This window comes from Elephas maximus, chromosome 1, assembly GCF_024166365.1.
Source record: "Elephas maximus indicus isolate mEleMax1 chromosome 1, mEleMax1 primary haplotype, whole genome shotgun sequence".
In the NCBI taxonomy this organism is placed as follows: domain Eukaryota; kingdom Metazoa; phylum Chordata; class Mammalia; order Proboscidea; family Elephantidae; genus Elephas; species Elephas maximus.
Genome location: NC_064819.1, coordinates 204,858,405 through 204,874,315, shown reverse-complemented (window position 1 = coordinate 204,874,315; position 15,911 = coordinate 204,858,405). Strand labels below are relative to the sequence as shown.

General features: G+C 37.6%; 1 protein-coding gene across 5 annotated transcripts in view; it reads left to right on the top strand.

The window, feature by feature from the left end:
* Nucleotides 1-12,490, top strand: part of AHI1 (Abelson helper integration site 1) — a 211,167-nt gene extending 198,677 nt beyond the window's left edge. For 3 of the 5 annotated variants that reach the window (XM_049901686.1, XM_049901668.1, XM_049901677.1), the window contains one exon: nt 7,232-8,009. In XM_049901686.1, coding sequence (XP_049757643.1) covers nt 7,232-7,496 — 265 coding nt within the window. In that variant the 3' untranslated portion in view covers nt 7,497-8,009. The other 2 variants (XM_049901705.1, XM_049901695.1) reach the window with 2 other exon arrangements.
* Nucleotides 12,491-15,911: the final 3,421 nt, after the last annotated feature.

The window sequence follows — 15,911 nt, the reverse complement described above, 5'->3', positions numbered from 1 at the left end:
TTGAGGGAGTGGCAGATGGTTAGAAGGTGGTACCAGGAGATTTGTCCGGCTTTGTTTGTCCAGCATTTTTTTACATCAGCCTGAGCAAACATTATTTGTCTGTATCAAAGATTTGGTCTTGTCCTAGACCTTGATGGTGCCACTATAAAGAGGAGAGACCACTTTGAAAGTGAGTGACAGTGGTTTACTTGTGAGCATCAGTTCAACTGGAAAAGTATTGATCATCTGCTCTCTGTACTAGGTGCTGTGCTAGGCACTGAGAATCCAAGGATAAATGAGACATAGTATACCTTGTAGGAGTGCCCAGTGTGGCAAGGAAAACAGACACAATGCAGATTTGCTGAGTACCTACCCACGGTGTTCCAGACACCATTCTAGGCACTGGAGACACAGCAGTAAATAGATAAAATTCCTTGCTACATGGATCTAACATTTTATTTGCATAATGTAAATAAGTAAAATGTTTGTTTCGGTGTATGCTACACTCTGGAGAAAAAAATAAAGCACAAATAGGAGATAGAAGAGGCAGATGTGAAGGGCACTGTTTTAAATACGGTGTCAGAGAAGGCCTCATAGAGAAGAGTGGAAGGAGACATGGCAATGAGTAACGTGAGTATGTAGGGGGCAAGTGCAAAGGGCCCTGAGGCGGAGCTTTCCTGATACATTCAAGGAACAATAAGGAAGTTAAGTGTTTCAAGTTAAGAGAATCAAGGCCTTGTGAGACCTTTTACACTAAGTGAAATAAAGAGCCATTGAACAAAGGGAGTGACATGAACTGACTTACAATTTAACAGGGTCACTCTGGCATCTGAGTTAAGAACAGACATTAACAGGCAAGGGTGGAATCAGGGAGACTGGTTAAGAGAATGTTGAGATAATGCAACTGAACGAGAGTGATAGCAATGGAGTTGATGAGAAGAGGTCAGATTTCATGTGTACATTTGTATCTTTTAACACCTTTAAAACCAAAAACCCATTGCCGTCAGGTAGATTCCGACTCATAGCAACCCTATAGGACAGAGTAGAACTGCCCCATAGAGTTCCCAAGGAGTGCCTGGTGGATTCGAACTGCTGACCTTTTGGTTAGCAGCCATAGCACTTAACCACTATGCCATATAATTGGATATAATGGATATATAATAAACTGCACATACTTAAATTATACAGTGTAAGTTTTGACATAGGTATACACTCATGACACCGTCACCACAATCAAGATAATCAACATACCCAGCTTCCCAAAACATATGCATCTCATGCTGCTTTGTAATTTCTCCCTCCTACTACTCCTCCCCCTTCCTCACCCCCATTCCCTAGTAATCACTGATCTACTTTCTTTCACTTGCTCGAGTTTTATATAAATGGAATCATGCAGTATGTACTCTTTTTGTCTAGCTTCTTTCACTTAGCATAATTACTTTGAGATTCATTCATGTGGTTGTGTGTATCAGTGGTCCATTCTTTTGTAATTCTGAGTAGCACTTCATTGTGTGGATAGACCACAATTTGTTTATCCGTTTCCCTGTTGTTGGACATTTGGGTTCTTTTCAGTTTGGGCTATTACAGATAAAGTTAACATTAACATTCATGTACAAGTCTTTGTATGGAAGTATGTTCTTATTTCTCTTAGAAGTAGGATGGCTGGATCGTATAGTAGGCGTATGGGTATATGGTTAACTTTTTAAAAAACTGCCACAAAGTTTTTCAAATATTTTTTTCCTTATGATTATACCATTTTACATTCCCACTAGCAGTTTAAGAGAGTTCTACTTCCTCAAAAGCCTCATCAGCATTTGGTATGGTCAGTCTTTTTAATCTTAGCCATTCTGGTTTGAATGTACATAACCCCAAGAACTAACGATGTTGAGCATCCTTGTATATGTGTGTCTTCCATGCATATATCTTTTGGTGAAGTGTCCGTTCAAATCTTCTGTCCGTTTTGTATTAGGTTGTTTCTTTTATTATTAAGTTTAAGAGTTCTTTGTATGTTCTAAGCATGTTCTCCAAGTCTTTGGTTTGCCCTTTCATTCTCTTAACAGTGGCTTCGAAAGAGCAATTTTTTTTTTATTTTCATCAAGCCCAATTTGTCAGTTTTTTGCTTTTATAGATTGTGCTTTAATGTAGTATCTAAGAAATATTTGCCAAACCAAGGTCACAAAGGATTTGTCTTATTTTTTTGTAATAGTTTTAAGTTTTGCATTTCAGTCTGTGATCCATTTTGAGTTAAATTTTTACACAGCGCGAGGTATGAATCAGAGCTCGTTTTTTTGCCTGTAGATACCCAGTTGTTCTAGCACCATTTGTTGAAAAAAGTCTTATCTCACAGACTGGCCTTTGCACCTTTATTAAAAATCAGTTACCAATATATGTGTAGGTCTATTTCTGGACTCTTTTTTTATTTCAATCCACTGATTTATTTATCTTTACACCAGTACCAACCACCGTGTCTTGATTAGCGTAGTTTTATATCTTGGGATCAAGTACTACTTGTTCTACAACTTTGTCCTTTTTTTTTTTTTTAATAATTTTTATTGAGCTTTAAGTGAATGTTTACAAATCAAGTCAGTCTGTCACATATAAGCTTATATACACCTTACTCCACACTCCCGCTTTCTCTCCCCCTAATGAGTCAGCCCTTCCAGTCTCTCCTTTCGTGACAATTTTGCCGGTTTCTAATGCTCTCTACCCTCCTATCTCCCCTCCAGACAGGAGATGCCAGCACAGTCTCAAGTGTCCACCTGATACAAGTAGCTCACTCTTCATCAGCATCTCTCGCCAACCCATTGTCCAGTCCGTTCCATGTCTGATGAGTTGTCTTTGGGAATGGTTCCTATCCTGGGCCAACAGAAGGTTTGGGGACCATGACCGCCGGGATTCCTCTAGTCTCAGTCAGACCATTAAGTCTGGTCTTTTTATGAGAATTTGGGGTCTGCATCCCACTGATCTCCTGCTCCCTCAGGGGTTCTCTGTTGTGCTCCCTGTCAGGGCAGTCATCGGTTGTGGCCGGGCACCATCTAGTTCTTCTGGTCTCAGGATGATGTAAGTCTCTAGTTCATGTGGCCCTTTCTGTCTCTTGGGCTCATAGTTGTCGTGTGACCTTGGTGTTCTTCATTCTCCTTTGATCCAGGTGGGTTGAGAGCAATTGATTCATCTTAGATGGCCGCTTGTTAGCATTTAAGACCCCAGATGCCACATTTCAAAGTAGGATGCAGAGTGTTTTCATAATAGTATTATTTTGCCAGTTGACTTAGAAGTCCCCTTAAGCCATAGTCCCCAAATCCACGCCCTTGCTCTGCTGACCTTTGAAGCATTCAATTTATCCCGGAAACTTCTTTGCTTTTGGTCCAGTCCATTTGAGCTGACCTTCCATGTATTGAGTATTGTCCTTCCCTTCACCTAAAGTAGTTCTTATCTACTAAGTAATCAGTAAATAACCCTCTCCCACCCTCCCTCCCTCCCCCCCTCGTAACCACAAAAATATGTGTTCTTCTTAGTTTATACTGTTTCTCAAGATCTTATAATTGTGGTCTTATACAATATTTGTCCTTTTGCCTCTGACTAATTTCACTTACAACTTTGTCCTTTTTCAAAGTTGATTTGGCTATTCAAGGTCAATTGCATTTCCATATGAATTTTAAAATCAGCTTGTTGATTTCTACAACAAAGTCTGCAGTAATTTCAATTGAGATTGCATTGAATCTGTAAATTAATTTGGGGATAATTAATATGTTAACAATATGCAGTCACCTGACTCATTAATATAGTATATATCTATTTAGGTCTTCCACTTATTTAGATCTTCTTTAGTTCCTCTCAGCAATATTTTTTTGTTGTTGCTTTGTTTTATCTTTTAGTTTTCAGTGTATAGCTCCTACATATATTTGGTTGAGCTTCTTGAATCTGTGGGCTTACAGTTTTCATCAAATTGGGAGCATTTGGGGCCATTTTTTCTTCTATTCTGTTTTTTTTTTTCTTTCTTTCTTTTTTCTGTCCCACTGTTTCTCTCCTGTTCTTTAAGAATGCTATGGGTTTTAATTACACATACACTAGGCCATCTGAAGGTGTCTCGCAACTCTTTTTCTAAATTTTTTTTCTCTATTTTATTTTGAATAGTTTCTGTTGTTACGTCTTCAAGTTCTCTTAATCTTCTGCAGTATCTGATCTGCCTTTGATCCCATCCGTTGTATTTTTCATCTCAGAAATTCTAATTTTCACCTCTGGAAGTTCAATTTGGGTCTTTTATATAATTTCTATATGTCAACTTAACCTTTTGGACAGGTAGAATACAGTTATTACTCTTTTAATGTCCTTATCTGCTGATTTTCATCTTTGTCAGTTCCTGGTCAGTTTTACTTGATTTTTATCCTCATCATGGGTTACATTTTCCTACTTCTTTGCATGTCTAGTGATTTTTTACTGGATGCTATAAAAAAAAAAAAAAACCAGACCCAGTGTCATTGAGTCGATTCCGACTCATAGCGACCCTATAGGACAGAGTAGAACTGCCCCATAGAGTTTCCAAGGAGCGCCTGATGGATTCAAACTGCCATATACATTGAGAATTTCATCTTTGGGCTGCTAGATATTTTTATATTCCTATAAATATTGCCGAGCCCTATTCTAGAATGTAGTTAAATTACTTCAAAACAACGTAAATCTTTCAGGTCTTGCTCTTAAGAATTGTTAGGTAGGACCAGAGCCATGTTTATTCTAGGGATAATTATTCCTAACTACTGAGGCAAGACCCTTCTAGGTACTCCACCCAATGCTCCATTAATTGTGAGATTTTCCAACCTGGCTGGTGAGAATAGGCACTGTTCATGGCCTTGGGTAGTTTCCTCAAATCTATGTGCTCATCAGTACCCTACTGGATTCTTGATGGGGGGACCCTTTGTAGGCCTTCGTAGTTCTCTCTGTGTGGAGCTCTCTCCTTTCCTGTGCTTTGTTCTGTGAACTCTAGCCTTCTTGGTCTCCCCAGACACAGCAACATCTCCTCACTCAAAGAGCCTCACCCAGGCTCCACATGAGTTTCACCTCCCTGCATCTTGGTCTGGAAACTTTCAAGGCAGTAAGCTAAAGTAATCATAGGGCTCATCTTGTTTATTTCCCATCTCTCAGAGCTCACAGCCTGTGATTCAGTATCTTGATTCATATATTCTTTCAGTTTTTTGGTCGTTTTAGGCAAGAGGGTAAATCTGGTCCTTGTTACTTCATCTTGGCTGGAAGCAAAAGTACAGATATAGATTGTATATGGATTATTGCAGGGAAGGGGGTGAAGGGAAGGGGATCACTGCAGTCTGATCTTCCTACAATGGCCAGGAAAGCCAAATGGGTAAAACAGCATCTTAGTCTTGAAGATCAAGTAGAGACATTCACAAGGTGAACAAGAAGAGGAGGACCTAGAAGAATAACACAAGCGAAGGCACGAAAGTGTGTAAGCACATGGATACCTTGAAGCCAGCAGGAAGTGTCTGCTATGGTTAGAAAAGAGGTCAACCTGGAATATTCCACTGTGTGTGTGTTTAATTTTATTTATTTATTTATAAGTGACCCAAAAATACAAATACTTTAATCTTTTATATAAAAGGAAATGAAGATTTCTGACTTCTGTTGAAAATAATCATAAGTTCTGGGAGCATACCTCCCTAGTCTCTCATGGTATCCCTCAGCTAGAGCTGAGAAAGTGAGCTACTCCCTTTAGATGAGCCATCCACTCTTCACTTGGCAACAGCTCACCTTTGTTGTGTTATCTCTGGTTTGCTTCCCTTGTTCACCTTATCACCCTGGCTTCCACAGACTTACAAGTTTTAACTTCAAGAACAGATGTTCCCTGGAGATAAGTCTAAAAGGATGGATTTCAGACTGATTAAGATTGTGAATTATCAATGTCTTTTTTGTTGTTGTTGTTAGCTAAACCTTTTATTTCCTCTCACATTCTGTTATTGCTGTAGTTAGGTACCATAAAGTTGATTTCAACTCAAAGCAAGCCCATGTGGCAGAGTAGAACTCCCCGATAGGGTTTTCTAGGCCGTAATCTTTACAGGAGCAGATCGCCAGGTGTTTCTGTCACGGAGCCACTGGGTGGCTTCGAAGCACAAACCTTTCAGTTATCAGCCAAACACTTAACCATTGCGCTGCCAGGCCTCCTTTCTTAAGTTCTGTTCCTTTCTAAATATACTCCATTCATTTATTCTTTGATCTTCGTTATTTCTGATTTTTTCCCTTCTCTCAGTCATCTGACTTCATTTTATTTATATGTCTTTACTCAGTCTTACTTATTACCTGATTTTTAAGTTCTTGCATCTTTTTCAAACTCCATTTTGTTGTCTCTTACCATTCCTGGACATCCTAGAAAGGAGACACTGTCTTCCACTGCTTTCATGTATTTTTTTCTCCTCATATAATTTGTACTACTATACACCCATCCACAAAATGTTTCTTTTATATTTTGCTGTTGCCATTGAGTCATTTGAAAAGCTTATAGTTCCCGTTCTCTAGGTCAGAATCTAACAGCTTTCTTAGAAATATACTTCCTTCACCCATTTCATTGTCATTAAGAAATCTCCTTTACTTTACTTTTACATATATATGTGTGTGTGTGTGTGTATGTACTCACAGACACATACATACATGTTATATGTATATACATATATATATACACTAATATGTTTTTCCATTTAATTTCATGTGGTAAAAACGTCCTGGTTTTTCCCAGGCATCTAATATTTTTCTGGAGCAGATGAAATTTCCTTTTTCTTGTCCCTTCATCATGCTTGTTAAGAAGGAGCCAACCCATTGAAGATTTATCTCTCTGCCTCATTAAGCAACTCCTTGTCTCTCACCCCATATATAATCATTGAAATAATTCTGTTCCAAAAAAAAAATTTTTTTTTTTTGGCTCATATTTTCCCATTTATGCCCCTTTTCTCTTTCCATAAGGAACACTGCTGGTGCTGTGGTTAAGCTCTCTGCTGCTAACCAAAAAGTAAGCAGTTTGAACCCACAGCCACTCTGTGGAAGAAAGATGTGGCAGTCTCCTTCCCCCAAAGATGACAGCCTTGGAAACCCTATGGGACAGTTCTACTCTGTCCTACAGAGTTACTATGAGTTGGAATGGACTCAGTGGCAACAAGTTCTCTTCTCACTGCCGCTTCCCTATACCAAAGCCTCATCTGAACTATTGCAGTAGCTTTCTTACTAAAGCCTTGTTTCTGATCTCTCCCTCCTGCAGTTCTGATGTGGGCAAAGAACAGAGCCGTGAGAACCGGGAACACATGATGGACATGCAGGTGAAGAAGAATGAGCAAATGGGCCGAAAAGTCACCTTAATAGAGGTAACAGGAAAACCTGGTGAAAGTTGTGTCATAGAGTCAACAGCAAAAAATTTAGGGAAGGCATGGTCAACAGTGACAAATGCCAGAGAAAGGACCAGTAAAATGAGGACAGAAATCCCTTTAGGATTTGCAACCAAGAGGCCTTGGAGTGGATGGTTTTAGGCAAGAGTCTTGGGAGCATAAGTCAGATTGCCTTTAGCCTGAAGAGTGAAAAAGGGGAGACCCTCAAAGCTGGACTTTAAAGGAAAGAAAACACTGGACAGTATCTAGGATTTAGATACTGGATCTACAGAAGGTAGAAAGGATTTCTATAAGGAGGAGAATGACAAAAATATTTGCAAGCTGAACAGGAAGAGCCACTTGAGAAGGAGCCATGCAGGGAATAGGAGAAGGATAATTCCCAGGGACCTGAGAAAATACACAGACTTGGAATTTAAAGCAGAGAAGTGTGGGCCACTGTTTCCACTGAGCCTAGTGGGAAAATGTGTTTGTATGGCAGGGTTTTCCTGTGTGGTATAAGGACAGGAAAGACCTTTTGAAGAAAGACCTACCTAAAGGCCTTGTCTTATTAGGTAAAAAATAAAGTTTGTCTACCAAAAATGAAATGTCGCCGCCCTGTTCACATCCACATTCTGTAATTTGCCACTTCCTAGAAACTAGCTTCAAAATTTTAGTTATGAAAGTATCTTTAGGTTCTAATTGTAATATATATATATATATATATATATCTCTAACTGTTCAGAAGAAAGCATGTAAATGAATAGTTAATGCAATCGTGGATTAAGGAATGACTTTTTAACACTTGAAACAGGTTTTTAGATTTAAATAATAGGCAATTTAAAATCATGTATAAAATTTAAAAACATAGAGTAACCTGGGATGGGGGAATTTTACAAAATATATGACAGAAAAAGGATTAATACCCTTAATATATAAAAACTTTTAAGAAATCAAGGAAAGGAAGTACAGCTATAGAAAAACCAGCAAATGGCATACTCAGGAAATTCTTAAAGAAATATAAATAGCAATAAACATAAGAAAAATGTTCGCCTTCTAGGTATCACGTTAATAGAAATGAAAAGAATGAGATGAGATGATAATTTTCCCTCACGAGATGGCAACAACTTTCAAAACTTAAAATAGCCGGTGTTGATGAGGGTGTGGGGAAATGGGTTTCCCCATGCACTGCTGATAACTATAAAATTGACCCATCCTCTGTGGATGATAGTTCAGTAATATATATTCTTTTTTAGTTTTCAAAATGTTCATGTCTTTTGACCTGACAATTCTATTTCCAGGAATCTATTGTAAGAAAATATTCAAGAATACATGCAGAGATTCAGTTAAAGGCTACTCCTTTAAGCCGTGTTTGAAAAATAGAAGGGAAAAAAACTAGATTTCTAGGAATAAAGGATTAATTACATTATGAGAGACTTCTATAGGAGAGTACTGTGACCTATTTGGAAACCCTGATGATGTAGTAGTTAAGAGCTATGGCTGCTAACCCAAAGGTCGGCGGTTGGAATCCACCAGGCACTCCTTGGAAGCCCTGTGGGGCAGTTCTACTGTGTCCTATAGGGTCGCTGTGATTTGGAATTGACTCAACGGCAGCAGGTAACAGCAACGGTATGACTTACTCATTATATAAATAGAGGTATTTTTGTAGACATGGAAGGATGTTTATGATTGATTTTTAAGTAAATAATGACTATAAATTAGTTTCTATGTACCATAGAAATACTGAACAATAGACATCAAAAGATATCAGTAGTTATCCGAGTGTTGTTATTGTGGTGATTTTTTATCTTCCATTTTACTTTGTGTATTTTCCAATTTTTCTGTTCAGTGTATTGATAGGTATTACTTGATCATTTCTTTAAAAAAGTGAAAATAATTTCAAAAATGTTTTAATACAGCCCTTTTCTTTCTACACTGAAAGAAACCAGAGTCATAGCTACCAAGTGCCTGAACTAGGACTTGGTCTTCTGGCTCCAGGTTCTGGGTCATTTCCATCTTTGCCTTGCCTCTTAACCCTGATGATGGAAGTACCTTCAGGCAGACACAGTAACAGGCTCACATTTTTTTCATCAGTACTTCCCTGGTATGTGGTCACATAGTAAACCTTCAGGGACTATTTATTGGATTGGATTTCTTGTGGGGAAGGGCCAAATGTTTTTATGAATCTCGTTTTTCACACATAACATATGCATGAACATAACCTAGTTTCATATTCATTTTCACAATTGTGCTGCTCAGATTTTCCTTTCTCTTTTCACATCACGTGCCTTTTCAGAGGCCCTCATGTTTGTTACTCTCTTCCTCTGTTTACTTATGTTGGGATACTTTATGAGGAGAGAGAACTCAGAGAAGGACTGGATTTGGATTTATTCCTGTGTCTTTGGCAAGGTGACATCCCTTCCCTCTTTCAGCAAATCTCTCCTGTCTCTGAACCTTCAAGTACCCCCGCTGTCAGCATCCATCAAGCTAATGTACCACCCTTGCTTCCCCTCTTTTGTCAAAAGGGAGCTCTCAATTGTTAGAGATGTACATTTGCCCATCTCTTCTGCTTTTCCTTTTATTCTGTCCCATTTTTGCCTTTCATGGACAGTCTTTGTCATTTTCTACCCATGTGTCATCCTCTTCTTAGTCTGAATCATTTCCCTTAAAGATGCTATCTTTACTACCTACTTCAGCTTTCTCTAGTTAAATTTCTCTTTGGGTTCCCTCTCCTGAGGGACCTTCTGGCTTCTTGGTTTTACTTCTCACAGTGCAGTCCCCCTCCCCCCGATAGCCTTAAGTTGTCCTCTGTCTTTTGCACGTGCAGGACCCATCTCACTAATTTCCAGCTGCTCTTTCTTCCCTTTTCCTGTTTTTCTTCTTTTTATCATGACCTGCTTTTTGCCATGAACTCCTTCCCTCAGGTAGTTTTGCCTTGTTCCTCCTCTAAGGTCCCTTTACCTTTCTCACTGCCTTTGCAGAGGCTTGTAGGGTCTCTGTGTGACTTGCGCTTGGAATTCATTTGAGCCTTTACTACTTCCTTTCCCACTTTTATAAGACTAATTTTGGGCAAGCCTCATTACATAGTTTCTCTGTATACACATAGGGACAGAGCTGACACACTTGTCATACCGCCTAGTGAATCGTACCTTGACACACCATTTCATCTGTCCCATTTTATACTCATTTTCGGGTGCTTGACTTGCATGAGCTTGACTTGAAACATATTTTTGGGCTTCTCCATGTAATATCGGGGCCCTGGCGGCACAATGGTTAAGGCGCTCAGCTGCTAACCAAAAGGTGGGCAATTCAAACCCACCAGCTGTTGTGCAGCAGAAAGATGTGACAGTCAGCTTCCATAAAGATTTATAGCCTTGGAAGCCCTGTGGGGCAGTTCTGCTCTGTCCTACAGAGTCTCTATGAGTCAAAATAAACTTGACAGCAGTGGGTTTGGTTTTGGGTTATATATAATATCAGTTTATTTTGGTAGCTGTACTTAACATATTTAAAATCAAGAAGCATGGATTGACAAAAGATTGTTTTCCTCAGGTATAAATATTTTAATATGAAAAGCAAGTACATCCATTTATTTAAGATTGGGCCTAGCCTTAAAAGCAGAGGTGTTCCCTAAGCCTCCTGTGCTACCAAGGAGGCCCCTTAGGAAATGGTTAGTCCTTGCCCTTTCTTCCACAGTGCCCCCCCATCACCTTCCTCAGGAGTGATTGATAGAGTTGACCCCACCTTAGCCAGATAGCCATCTTTCTTAGGCTACAGTTTTCCAAGGGCAACTGAATAAATGTCCTTTCTGTTTAGAAGAAAGGCAATAACATTTTTGCCTAAATCCAGATATTCATCACTGGTATATGAATAACTGAATAAAGAATTTCAGCTTCAGCCTCATGAGTTTATCACCACTGTACCTGTACCTACTACATGGTCTCTAAGGAAGCAACTTCTTGTTTTATCTATGTATTGGTTCTTAATTTGTATTAATAGTGTAATTTGTTTTATTTCAAAACTGTACCTGGATGCATAGTCAGTTAACCATCATTATCTTTGTCAATCAAAGTGAGACAAACTTTTTTGTATTGATTTTAAAAATATAATAGTTAATTACAAAAATAGGAGTAGCCATAGACTAGACGAAGGAGTGCTTTTTAATAAAATGGTCCGTGGGCTTTCCATTCACTAGCCCAGAAGCATCATCCATGATGATCTTTTTCCCAATGAATGAAGATTTTTATGATCCCTGATTAAAACAACAACAAAAAAAAAACTGCTCTTAATTTCTGGAAATCACGTAGGGTTTTGGAGTACTTGGTGTCTGTATGAACTGTATGACTATCACAAAGATGGCGCAGAACTAGGCAACATTTTGTTCTGTTATACATAAGGTCGCAGTGAGTCAGAGACAACTCAGTAGCAACTAACAGCAACAGTGTCTGTATTGAGAAGCTTTTGTTTGTTTGTTTGTTTTGCTTATATTAACTTGTCAATGCTGGAGGAGGCCTTAAATACCTGCTAATAACGTTAAGAGACGTAAATAGTATGTTGGAAAGGAAAACTAGAAAACAGGTAATTAATATTTTGGTCTTACTTGGGCTGTGTGTGTGTGTGTGTGTGTGTGTGGCACAGTGTTTTATTATCTGCTGTTACCTCAGCATGCTAGGATTTGGTTGTGGCTAAAACTGTGTTCAAGTTCGTTTAGTACATTTGTGAACTTTTCTCCGTAGTAAAGAGTTGAAGAAAAATGAAGAGACAAAGAACCAAATGGGTAAAAATGAAATGACACATTAAACCAAATGGAATGTCTCTTCAAAATTCAGAATTTTCAAATACTGAGGAAGAAAGAAAGGATCCACTGCTGCGTGTCCTGATGAAAGAATCCAGAAAAATCAGAAGCAAGGTGTGGGTAGAAAAACAAATGTGGCCTTTGATCTTAATTATTATAGACCATTGTGATTATTGTTGGTCAAAGTAGTATTGGTACTTGTATTTATTAGTAATTGTATCAGAATTACATTACCACTGTTGAAATACCGATAAAAAAAAAAAAAAGTATTTGTTACTCAGCAGATGTGAAGAAAAAGTATTTGTATTGTTAGGATATCTGTTAAGTAATCATTTATTTATTATATCTGTATTGTGGTTATATGTGTGATGTTATGCTCACATTATGAAGTATCTGCTTTTGAAATTTTACTTTATTTAAAAGATAAGCAGCTTTAGAATATTGTGTATTTCAAATGGTCAGAAAGTTATTAAAATGGAACAATTTGCTTTTTTAGCATCAAAATTTTATATTTGTTTTGAAAGAATCATATGTGTAACTTGTGATATACCTAAACTCATAATGATTTTTGGCTGGACAGGCAACAGTGTTCTGGTTTTTTTTTTTTTTTTTTACATTTAAAAAAAACTTTTCTTATTTAAAAATATAGGTGATTTGTAGACTTCATTGTTTAATATTTATTTTAGTCTTAATACTTGTTTTTAAATTATTCCATTGCATTATTTATTTCTTAGTTCCAGAAAAACAATGTCATGTATAGTTACTGCTGTATGACTGTACATTTTAAAGCGTGATATTATAATAGAAAAATTCTTTTTTTTCTTTTTTTTTTGGTTTTTTCTTCATTCTTCTTTCTCCACAATGTGATTATAAGTCTGTTGATAAAATATCTAACCCCAAGAATATCAGAACTAACATCAAATTAGAAAAGCTTTTTTGCCAAATTAGACAATTGGTTCCATTGAAATAAGAAGTGAGAAAAACAGTGTTGGGCATTGAGGTGTAAATTTTGGCCAGATGTATACCCAGTGTGCATTATCTCTAGTAAAAAATATGTTTGGTCCTTATCCCTGCACATGTTTAAAAAAGAGGCCTGAAAATTGGTAAACATGCCTCAGCTCTGTAGAACTTAAAAAAAAAAAAAGGCATTTTCAGAAGTGGTGAGTGGCGCTGATGGCTGCTGAAGCCCTCAGTGATGGGCGCTGAGGTCTTTTCTGATGGCACCGAGTTCATTATTGGAGATACTTATGTCTGTGTGTCAGGTACAGCTGGGCCCAGCCAGCTTGTCACCCTTGTACAAGCTTGTTATTTCTGTCTTGTGAATGTACTTGATAATTAAAAAATAAAACCATACATCTCTCTGCAGTTTCAGCTTATAGTTTTGAGATGTGTGTTAATTCTGTGATTTTGGTTTTCATCACCAAGCATTTCAGCAGGCTGTAGGAATATTTTAAATTGAGACAAGTGGGTGAAATATGTTAGAGGAAGCTAAGCTGAGATCTTGATGGTAATATGAAAAATAAAGGGTTATTTTTATATTGCAACTACTGAAGAAAGCAATAACAGTTGAGGTAAGCATCAGGAAAGGTTGGTTCTACTCAGAGCCTAGTCCTTTTCTCTCTTGTCCTGCTGACAAAGTAAGACTTGTGTGATGTTTACAAATGAATAAAACATCTTTACCACACTCTCTGACTTGAGGTGGGATGGGGAAGATCGTAACAGTGCCCTCCAAGTTATAGATCTAGATCAAGCAGAGCAATCAGACACAAAAATCCATTTGAAGACCTATTGCACCATGCATTTTCTTAGTAACAAATTGATTATCTTCATTCCAAAATTATGGAATTTTATGCCATTTTCATGTAGTCTCTTCTCCAAACAAGTTAGAATTTGAAACTCTGTTATTCTAGATCTAAATAATATTTTTAAACCATTCTTAGGAATTACTTCCCAATTGATTCAACTATCTTGAACGTTAAAGTTTCTTCAGTGTCAAAACTATGCTATGAATAAGGTTTGCAAAGCTAGAATAAAAATCAGGTTTTAAAGATTTAAAACATGAAACATTTTATACCATGAGTGGAAATTTTGTATTTAAAATGCACATTTTAAATGAAATTATATTTTAAATGGCTAACACTTGGTACATTTGAAATGTTGTGCAAGGTTTCTTTCCATAAAAGTGAAAGTTGTTGTTAAGTGCCACCAAGTCTATTCTAACTCATAGCAACCCTATAGGACAGAGTAGAACTGACCTATAGGGTTTTCTAGGCTGTAATCTTCATGGGAGTAGATCGCTCAGTCTTTTTTCCCATGAAACCACTGGATGGGTTCAAACTGCCAACCTTTCAGCTAGCAGCCAAGCGCTTAACCATTACACCACCATGAATACTTGACCTTAATTTTATTTTTAAATTATTAGAAATGTTTTGTAAAAGAGAGGCATTTCCTACCAAGCAACACAATAAAAAAGTGGACAAGAGATTCGAACCTGTACATCAACAAAAAAGGTATTTAAATTGCTAATAAACACATGTAAAGACACTCATCATTAGTCATTAGGGAAATGGACGTTAAACTCATAGTGAGACACCACTGCATACCTACTAAAACAAAAAACTACTAGATTGGCTAATATTAAAAAGATTAAATTTTGTCAAGGATGTGGAGCAACTGAAATTCTCATACTTGCCGGTAAAAATGCAAAATTGTTTAACCACTTTTAAAACAGTTTGCAGTTTCTTACATACACTCACCATGTGACCCAGCAATTGTACTCCTAGATATTTATCCTAGAAAAATAAAAACGTGTATCCCGTCCATAAAAAAAAAGACCAGACTTACTGGCTTGACAGACTGGAGAAAACCTGAAAGTATGGCCCCTGGATACCTTTTAACTCAGTACTGAAGTCATTCCTGAGGTTCACCCTTCAGCCAGATTAGACAGACCCATAAAATAAAATGACCCTAAATGGGCACACCAACCCAGGGGCAGGAACTAGAAGGCAGGAGGGGACAGGAAAGTTGGTAGTGGGGAACCCAAGGTTAGGGGAGAGTACTGACACATCGTAGGGTTGTCAACCAATGTCAGAAAACAATATGTGTATTAATTGTTTAATGAGAAACTCATTTGCTTTGTAAACCATCTAAAGCACAATAAAAAAAAAAAAGTGGGAAAAAGCATTTTCTCTTTAGGAAGGTTAGCGAGACAATAGCTAGGAAATAACTTACCATTTTATAGCTTTATATGACATGTCACTTTAGTCATATATTTAACTCATATTCTTAAGAGGGTTGGAAAGTTCTAGAAACTAAAATTTATACCCTTACATTTTTATACATGTTTAAATGATTTTTTTTCCACTTGAGGTGCACATCCGGTAAGTAAATTATGCAGACATTTTCAAACATGTGAATTTGTTGAGCTGTATGTTGATGGAAACCCTGGTGGCATAGTGGTTAAGTGCTACAGCTTCTAGCCATAAAGGTCAGCAGTTCGAATCCACCAGGCGCTCTTTGGAAATTCCGTGGGGCAATTCTACTCTGTCCTGTAGGGTCGCTATGAGTTGGAATCGACTCGACGGCAATGGGTTATATTTGCTGATCTCTTACTTAATTGAACTTAATGACAGAAAATATCCTTCACATCTCCATTGTATGTACATAACCTCATTTACTCTTTACATCAAACCATAAATCTTCCCTGTCCTACAGATCAGGAAACCTAGGCTCTAAAGGTTAAGTAACTTGTCCAAAGACCCCTAGCCAGTAAATGAAGGTTTTTGTGA